General features: G+C 37.3%; 1 protein-coding gene across 2 annotated transcripts; it reads left to right on the top strand.

Annotated features, from left to right (window-relative positions):
• Window positions 1–987: 987 nt before the first annotated feature.
• On the top strand, window positions 988–9,616 carry LOC132092331 (olfactomedin-like protein 2B). 2 transcript variants are annotated; one of them, XM_059498510.1, is made up of 8 exons: window positions 988–1,433; window positions 3,665–3,928; window positions 4,051–4,158; window positions 4,244–4,408; window positions 5,170–5,353; window positions 5,729–6,715; window positions 7,600–7,776; window positions 8,502–9,616. In XM_059498510.1, the coding sequence occupies exons 1-8, from the start codon at window positions 1,278–1,280 to the stop codon at window positions 9,119–9,121; spliced, it is 2,661 nt and encodes an 886-aa protein (XP_059354493.1). In that variant the 5' UTR covers window positions 988–1,277; the 3' UTR covers window positions 9,122–9,616. The 2 variants fall into 2 exon arrangements, with proteins under 2 accessions (XP_059354493.1, XP_059354494.1); XM_059498511.1 differs by having other exon boundaries at window positions 1,306–1,433; window positions 3,736–3,928.
• The last annotated feature ends 464 nt before the right edge of the window (window positions 9,617–10,080 follow it).

Here is a 10,080-nt window from a genome sequence, read left to right as displayed (position 1 = left end):
GAATTATTATGATTCATAATACAAATTTTATTTCTTTATTTTATTTTTCATAACATTGTAGACCTTCTTGTTTCTAAGAGTTAATTTGGTCAGTATGAACATAGTTTTTTCAAGATTCAAGATTGTATTTATCTCGTACAAGTAACAAGTTATATGGCATACAACAAGCAGTGAAATGTAGGAGATGGCGAGATTGAACCCAGGGTCTCATACAATTTATTAAAATTTGTTGAGACAAATATAACAAACTATTATAACATATTATTCTAATTTGTTGAGATAGTGAATTGGTGGTTCTTGTTAAATGTGAGCCAAAATCATCACAATTAAAAGAACCAAAGACTTAAACTACTTCAGTCTGTGTGCATTTTTAATTTATTTAATACATGAGTTTCACAATTTGAGTTGAATTACTGAAATAAATTAACTTTTTCACGACATTCTAATTTATTGAGATGCACCTGTACTATATAGTCTACTGCCACCGGTTCTGTGAATATAAAAGGGTAAACTTGACCACTAGGGGTCCGAGAGAGTGGGTAGATTCTATTTCACGCAGTAATAACAGTAATATGGAGTGGAGCAGCACTGACAGCTAGTGGTTAATAACAGTAGTGATACACTTGGGACTTGCATAAGAAAAGATGGAACTTGTCTTTACACACACTAGGTTGCGCTGTAACACTTTGATTGTCCTGCGTGATGTTTCTGATCTAGATATTCTTAAGAAAAAAAAGTTAACCCTCTGCACACATTATGAAATCAATGCTAAAACCCTCATTCACACTTTTTGCATTAAATGGACCCATCTACTTAAACGAATTTCGAAAAATAATATTTGAGCTATTGGGTAATTTTTAGGTCCATAAATTTTTATTAGGTAACAAACACATTTAAGAAATTCGACATAATTCCTAGAATTAGAAGTCAAAAGGAAGTGCCCATGAACATTGTCGGCTATGGATCCGTGCGCGCAACATTCAGCGCGCTCCATGCGTCTCTCCATCCAGCCCCCTCATTTCAGCTCAAATATCACATCACTCCTGCATCTTCTCAAACCAGTTTCATGCTGGGGACCAAGCACCTTGCCTCATCTGGACTTTACCTCTTCTGGACTTTTGCAAAACCTCATCCCGTTTCAGTTATTTCACCTGGAGGACAGTGCAAATGGAGATCTGTTTGACGTTTTATCGTTTTTGAAGAGGAAAACAGCCCGATTTGAACGCACAATCTAAAGTAGCATATGTTTGGAAGGATTATATCGCACACCTTGCACGATGACTGCGATGGGAATCTGGTGCGTTTTATGGCTCCTGACATTCGCTCTAACTTCAGCCGCTCCGAAATCACCCCAGCGCCTTCTGGAGAAGACGACTGAACAGAACGACACTTTGCAAGTTGAAAGAGACAACCAAGAAAAAATATTAAGTCATGTAAGAATATCTTCACCAGCGCATGATATGATAATTCCACTTAATATTATAGGTCTATCTGTGCAGCTTCTTTATAACCTTCAGTAGCCTATTGTGATAACTTTCATTAATAACTTAATAATGCATAACATATAAGTTTCTGATATATTTTACAGGCTATAAAATATGATAACATATAACGTTAGGCATATAGAAGAATTTTTATGACAGTTCTAAATTCTAACTATTTGAATGCAGGGTGCGAACTGGGGGGGGGGGGGGGTTCAAAAGTATGCTTGTAAATAACACATATTTACTTGTAAATAACACATAGATAAAACAGCGTCTAAACAGCATTTTCAAAGAAAATAAGTAGCTACTGACATTATTTATCGATTCACTGCTATTTTCATATCACATATCGTTAAGTTTTGTTTAAAATTGTGTTTTGTTTAAAAATATTTAAGATGGTTTTGCTAATGTGCCGGGAGCGACAAGTAGTTTCGCGAAACGAACGGAGAAAAAAAAAACTTTTCAAAAGTCTTTAAAAATATGAGCAATTCGCATTCTGTTTGAATGTAAGTTTGTTAATGTTATTAATGAAAGTTACTATAAAATTAACAGACTTTACAGCGCTGGTGGTAACATAAAAACAAAAATGCACATTAAAGGGTTAGTTCACCCAATAATCAAAATTGTGTCATTAATAACTTACCCTCATGTCGTTCCAAACCCGTGAGACCTCCGTTCATCTTCGGAACACAGTTTAAGATATTTTAGATTTAGTCCGAGAGCTCTCAGTCCCTCCATTGAAGCTGTGTGTACGGTATACTGTCCATGTCCAGAAAGGTAAGAAAAACATCAAAGTAGTCCATGTGACATCAGAGGGTCAGTTAGAATTTTTTGAAGCATAGAAAATACATTTTGGTCCAAAAATAGCAAAAACTACAACTTTATTCAGGATTGTCTTCTCTTCCGTGTCTGTTGTGAGCGGGTTCATTGCAGTGTATGATATCCGGTTCGCGAATGAATCATTCGATGTAACCAGATCTTCTTGAACCAATTCACCAAATCGAACTGAATCATTTAAAACGTTCATGTCTCCAATAAGCATTAATCCACAAATGACTTAAGCTGTTAACTTTTTTAATGTGGCTGACACTCCCTGTGAGTTAAAACAAACCAATATTAATTTACTCAAGCAGTACACTGACTGAACTGCTGTGAAGAGAGAACTGAAGATGAACACCGAGCCGAGCCAGATAACGAACAAAAGATTGACCCCTTTTCGAGTCAAGAACCGTTTCTGTCAGACGTGTCCGATTCGAGAACCGAGAAGCTGATGATACTGCACATGTGTGATTCAGCGTGAAGCAGAATGACACACAGAGAGTCTGAACCGAATTGATTCTTTCGATGATTGATTCTGAACTGATTCTGTGCTAATGTTATGAGCCCAGGTAAACCGAAGGATTGAATCAAGGGCAATCATCAGTGACGTCATTACGTCGAGCGCAAAAGAACCGCTGAACCATTTTCTTCAACCGGTTTATTGAATCTAATGGTCCGAAAGAACTACTGGTGATCCGAAAACCGATGCAAACCGAGAACGAGTAAATCTCAGTAAGGCTCATTGTTCATCTTCAGTTCTCTCTTCACAGCAGTTCAGTCAGTGTACTGTTTGAGTAAATGAATTACTCCGGGATATTGGTTTATTTTAACTCAGAGGGAGTGTCAGCCACATTAAAAAAGTTAGCAGCTTAAGTCATTTGTGGATAAATGCTTATTGGAGACACAAATCTTTTCAAAAGATTCAGTTCGATTTGGTGAACTGGTTCAAGAAGATCCGTTTACATCGATTTGTTCGCGAACTGGATATCACTAAACTGCAGTGTTTTGAAATCTCACAACAGACACGGAAGAGAAAACAATAAAATTCTAACTGACCCTCTGATGTTCTTACCTTTCTGGACATGGAAAGTATACTGTACACACAATTTCAATGGAGGGACTGAGAGCTCAAGGACTAAATCTAAAATATCTTAAACTGTGTTCTGAAGATAAACGGAGGTCTTACGGGTTTGGAACGACATGAGGGTGAGTTATTAATGACATAATTTTGATTACTGGGTGAACTAACCCTTTAAAATGCACATCCATATTAAAAAATCAACAGTCCACATGTATTACAATGCAACAAAGTACAGTGATTTTGCTGGCTGGAAAATGCATCCATCCTCTTTTCTTTATAGCTGCTGGGTGATTATGACAAAGTGAAAGCGCTTGCGGAAGGCTCTGACTGTGGCTGTAAATGTGTTGTCAGACCTCTGAGCGCGAGCGCCTGCCAGCGGATCCAGGATGGTCACGCGACGCCTCAAGATTTCTATACAGTGGAGACCATCACATCAGGACCTCACTGCAAATGCGCGTGCGTTGCACCTCCATCGGCTTTAAACCCCTGTGAGGGTGACTTCCGGTTGAAGAAGCTGCAGCAGGCTGGGAAAGATAATATTAAGGTGACCAGAACCTCTGCAGTTGGATCTCATAGACCAGAATAAGTTCAAAATATGGCAGGATATGAATGCATAACAAATAAAAACCAGCTCTTGCCATGACGGAATTTACTTCATCGTTACAGCTGTCAGCTATACTGGAATTGCTGGAGGGCTCCTTCTATGGCATGAATCTATTGAAATTGCATTCTGTCACTACAAAGCTTCTTGATCGCATGGACACTGCGGAAAAAGTATGTGGTGGTTCCTTTTCTTATACACACGTTGTCTTTTCTTATACATATTAAACACATTATTAATGTGTTTTATTATTGACAGATGGTCTTAAACAAACAGAACGAGGAGAAGTCGAACACAAGGAGCACCTCTCCAAATCCACAGCTCCCCACGTCTTCACCTGCAACTCTGCTTCCACAACTGCAGGAGAAGAACACGAGTCTGAAGGAGCAGAATGATGAGGCAGCTGCTTTTCAGCACATAGAGGTGAGAGGTGCTTTTTAAAACAAATGTTGCATTACATAAGTATTGCAATGGAACAGTCCAAACATTGTTAAGCCATGACGTAAAATGGCCCATCTGCTGTGAGCGTTTATTTATTTACTTAGGATCAGAGTCAAAAAGTGACCTCATGTTGTGACTTGAAACTCTCACTAATTTATTCCACTGTCAACTCTAACATAAGATGGCTTAAAAAGAGCCAAATGACTTGGACTACCAAAGATCCAAAGCCCGATCTACATAATAATCTGTAATCTAGTTCACCAAAAAAAGAAAATTCTGTCAGCATTTATTCATCTTCATAACACAAGTTGAGATATTTTTTATGAAATCTCAGAAATGTATGTCCTCCTATTGAAAGTCCAGGTACTCAAAACTTATTTACATAAGACACATACAGTATATATGAAAACACATACATGTATATGTGAAAAAAAGATCTAAATTAAATGTATTCATCTTATTAATCAATCTTATCTCTTCAAAAGACTTGAATTAAACCAGTTCATATGGATTCATTTTGTAGTGTCTTTATGATCTTTTTGGAAACTTTTGTTTACCTGGACTTTCAATGAAAGGACAAAAACCTCAGGTTTCATAAAAAAATATTTTTAGGTCTTATTAGTTTGGAATGATTTGAGGGTGAATATACGATTACAGAATAAACTTTTCTGGGTGAACTATCAATTTTTTGCATAATATCTTGAAGGCTACAGTATCACAGTGTCCTATGATGCACTTAACAGAGTAAATATGAGGAAAAGTTTGTGGGAGATCTTCTGAAGAGAAGCGGATCAGACCTAAACAAGGCCGTCGTAGCTTTGCAAGAACAAGAGCGCCAAGGAATTGAGAAGCAACCAAAAATAATTGTTAGGGGGATCACATACTATAAATCTGACCAAGTGGATGAGCCAGACACAGAGGAGAACTGTAAGTATAACTGTGATTTCGACATCTACTTTTACATTCAAAGTTCTAAGAAGAAAAAATGTGCCTATATAATCTTAATTTTTTTTAGTTCCTTATCAGTTACTGTAATTCCATGGATGAGCTTTAACAAATTGTACAAGTTTCTTTATATTGAAATAGTAATATAATAGTAAAATAGTATAATAGAAATAGTTCTTGGAATATTAAAATATTCTTTACACTATGAAAAAAAAGGTTTACTGAAAGATTCTTTGGGGAACCTAAAATGGTTCTTCTATGGCATTGCTGTGAAAGCTGATTTTTATTATTATTATTGTAGTCGCCTAGAATAATAGGCGATAAAAATATACAATTATATTTTGTTCTTCCTTCCAGTTGATGATCATCACAGTGGTGACAGCCCAATTGATCTCTTTGCCGATGAGCAGTTCCTTCATCACAAAGCTCGTCACTTCAGGCCGATCATGAAAGCATGGTCTGTCCGACCAAAACCGAAGAGTGAAGTTTCAAAAGGGGGAGATGCACGAAATGGTCTTCAAACTCAGATTACTGGACTGTTGGACTCTGCCTTGCCGATTAAAACACCTATTGAACCAGTATCCATTCAAACTCAAACCAGTCATTCCACCACAGACAGCTCTACAGGAGATGAAAGAACCACAGCGACACCTTCTGTGATGAATAATTTGAAGGTCACCATTCCCAAGGAACATACTAACCATCAAACCATCGTCAAAAAAATAGAGGCAAGCAACATGGATCCCTCAACTCCATCTGTAAAACAAGCTCAAAACATGTTGGTCAGGTCATCCAATCTGGGCCACATAAAAACAAATGAGTCAGCCACAGCAGCTGCTGCTAAAGTCGTGGCTGCACAGCAAACTCTAACAGAGATTACCACCAATGGGACTGTTGAAAAACAAACATCTGTATCTTCTCTGACTGAAAGTGGAATTGTTAACAAGGGAAATCTGAAAGAAAATGCTTCTTCACACAAACCATTACCAACTCTTTATTCGGACACTTTAACAGTCACAGAAAGCTCACTGGGATCAACTGCTCACACAGGAGTTGCTGCCAGTATTGGGACAACACCTCATGTCACTGAAAGCAAGGTGGACTCAATTACTTTACCCAAGATGACTCCTAAACAGACATTAACCTCAGTGTCATCTTTGATGACCACTAAAAAAACAACTACAACAACAACAACCACAAGCAAACCTGGCAAACGCAAATATAGCATAAGCTGGGATGAAGAGGAGGAGGAAGAGGTAGTGGTAGAGGAGGAAATGGAAGGAGTGAAAGCTGTAAAAACTATGGTGGAAGAGAGTGTGGAAGAGAAACCTCAAAGGAAGCCAGGTGTAGATTTATGATAATTTTGTTGTTTATTTTCCTTTTTTTTGGAAGTGCTGATTTCAAATTTATTCTATACAGTTTTAAAAAAATATACAGTACAGACCAAAAGTTTGGACACACCTTCTCATTCAAAGAGTTTTCTTTATTTTCATGACTATGAAAATTGTAGATTCACACTGAAGGCATCAAAACTATGAATTAACACATGTGGAATTATATATGGAATTATATACATGACACAAAAGTGTGAAACAACTGAAAATATGTTATATTTTAGGTTCTTCAAAGTAGCCACCTTTTGCTTTGATTACTGCTTTGCACACACTTGGCATTCTCTTGATGAGCTTCAAGAGGTAGTCACCTGAAATGGTCTTCCAACAGCCTTGAAGGAGTTCCCCGAGAGATGCTTAGCACTTGTTGGCCCTTTTGCCTTCAGTCTGCGGTCCAGCTCACCCCTAAACCATCTCGATTGGGTTCAGGTCCGGTGACTGTGGAGGCCAGGTCATCTGGCGCAGCACCCCATCACTCTCTTCCTTGGTCAAATAGCCCCTTGATGCCTTCAGTGTGACTCTACAATTTTCATAGTCATGAAAATAAAGAAAACTCTTTGAATGAGAAGGTGTGTCCAAACTTTTGGCCTGTACTGTATATTTAAAAATACAGTTACACACACACACATGTATAAAATTTTGAGTATTAATATTCTGAAATATTTTTTAAATGATTGTACCAATACATTTCTGAAAGTAAAAGTAATAATTACAATGATTAATTACATGTATATTCAGAATGGGATCTCTGCATTGAAGAATACTCTGCATTGTTTAGCACAAAACTGATTAAAAACACCAAGATAACCGTGGTTTTAATTCTGGTTTTGTTTGCAGGAATGTGTAAAGACACCTTGGCCACTATCTCAGAGCCTGTCACACACAATACATATGGTCGAAACGAGGGCGCTTGGATGAAGGATCCACTGGCTCGAGATGACAAGATCTATGTCACAAACTATTATTACGGAAACAACCTACTGGAATTCCGCAACATGGATGTCTTCAAACAAGGTATCGCTTAAAACCCCTTAACTTTCAACCCCATTTTTAAAAACAGGCATTAAAGTGCACTGTCCAAACTTATATAGACCTAAGGTTGGTATATTTTTAAAGAAGAAAATCAGTAGATTATTGCAAAAGTATCAAAAATGTATAGAAGTTCAAATTTACTCTAAATAAAATGTGCTATATTAATGGAATTTTATTTTATTTATTATAAATATTTTACATAACAGGTTTTACTCTAAAATTGTTATACAATTAAAGCCTTATGTCTAAATAAGTTATGTTCCAAATCTGAAGTTGATATGAAAAAAATGGAGGTTCCTGTGAGATTTTATTTATGGCATATGTGTAGAAATGTTTGTTGCCAAGATTATAAAACGTTTTGATTCTAAAAGACGTAATGCATTTTGTAATATGACACTTGACACTGCCCACTAAGGGGGAGGAGACCGCCATAAGTTTTTAAAGTAACATTTTTCTGTGGTAACGCAATGTCTGATTTTAAAATGGATTTGAAGAAGAACCTCGGGCTTCTAAGCTTTTAAATGATATATAATTTATGATGATTACCAAAAGATTTGATAGAAAAAAGGACAACAACAAAAAAAGAGCGGCAAGTGTCCCACAGGTGGGTTGTGACAGTTATGGTTAATTCAAATTAACAAACTCGGAACATTAAAGCAATTTTTCCAATTAATTTTACTTGTTTTGTTTTCTTTCTTTCATTCAAGGCCGCTTCACTAATTCCTACAAGCTGCCTTATAACTGGATCGGCACTGGCCACGTGGTCTACAATGGCGCTTTCTACTACAACCGCGCATTCTCTCGAGACATTATTAAGTATGACCTGCGGTTGCGTTACGTGGCTGCCTGGACCATGCTCCATGATGCGGTGTTTGATAATGATGATGTGTCTACGTGGAGATGGAGAGGAAACTCAGAAATGGATCTGGCCGTCGACGAAAGTGGGCTTTGGGTTATCTACCCAGCGCTGGACGACGAGGGCTTCTTGCAGGAAATGATCGTCTTGAGTCGCCTGAACCCTAATGATTTAAGCATGAAGCGTGAAACCACATGGAGGACCGGACTCCGACGCAATCGTTACGGTAATTGCTTCATCGTATGTGGCGTTCTTTACGCGACAGATAGCTACAATCAGCACGACACCAATTTGTCTTATGCCTTTGACACCCACACCAACACTCAGGTGATCCCTCACCTGCCTTTCAGCAACAACTACACTTACATCACACAGATTGATTACAACCCCAAAGAGAGGGTGTTGTACGCCTGGGATTATGGACATCAGGTCACTTATAATATTCAGTTTGCATATGTAGACCCACTGTAGACCCTAACAGCAGAGCAATTACATCCTTTGCACAAAATAGGAAAAACCGTAAATGTGTTCAAGTGGATTGGGGATCAGTTCACTCAGCTTGCCTTAACTTCATGTAGTTAAATGTAACATTCTTATTAATATGCTGTTATGTTTTCATAGTGTAAAAATGAACTTATATTGTTACATTTATGGCGGAAACAAAGCGAAGCAACTTTCTAAACTGAATATCTTAACACCCCATCACTGCAGCTATATGAGCTTTGCGGTTTGCATTGAAGGCCATTTCTTTAGGTATTGTCGCTTGCTTTTGCACTATGGATACAAACCTCTTTATGTGTATAGCTATACCTCTCGTACCATTAGCAGAATTATGAAAAAGTTTTGAGGTGTTGTATTCTTAAATCCATTAGAATACATTGTATATATTGTAATATAAAAGCTAAAACATGGGATTGATGAATGTAAAAAATACAATTTGTATTTTCATAAACATATCTCTTTTTTTTTTAACAAACGATCACTTGCTTATATTTTTAAAAAAGTTTGTATCATTTCAGTAAAACACGAGTAGACAGTGTTTTGGGCACATTTTCGTTGTGTTGTTTTTCCATATTTTATTTTCTACGAAATTGCAGTATTGTTTGTAATCTTTTTGTGCATACTTTTTTTGCAGTTTCATTTGAAACTCTTTTAGCACTTATGAAATTCAAATCTCTGTCAGACTGAAAATGGCTGCAATAAAATGAGTTGAAATAAAGCATATGGCACTGGTTTTTTCTTTCGTAGTGGATGTCAAGTGAGAGTGTGTAGATGAGAGCAAAATGTGACACTGTAAACCCCTTGATCCACTGAGCTAAATCTGGACAAACAAAACACATCTACCATAGTTTAACCCGAAAACATTGTTTACCCCAGCCTTTGAAATTACCTATAATCACCACTTTCTAGCACCTCAGACCCCACATTTA

This window comes from Carassius carassius, chromosome 18, assembly GCF_963082965.1.
Source record: "Carassius carassius chromosome 18, fCarCar2.1, whole genome shotgun sequence".
Classification (NCBI taxonomy): Eukaryota; Metazoa; Chordata; class Actinopteri; order Cypriniformes; family Cyprinidae; genus Carassius; species Carassius carassius.
This window is presented reverse-complemented; position numbering and strand designations above follow the sequence as displayed.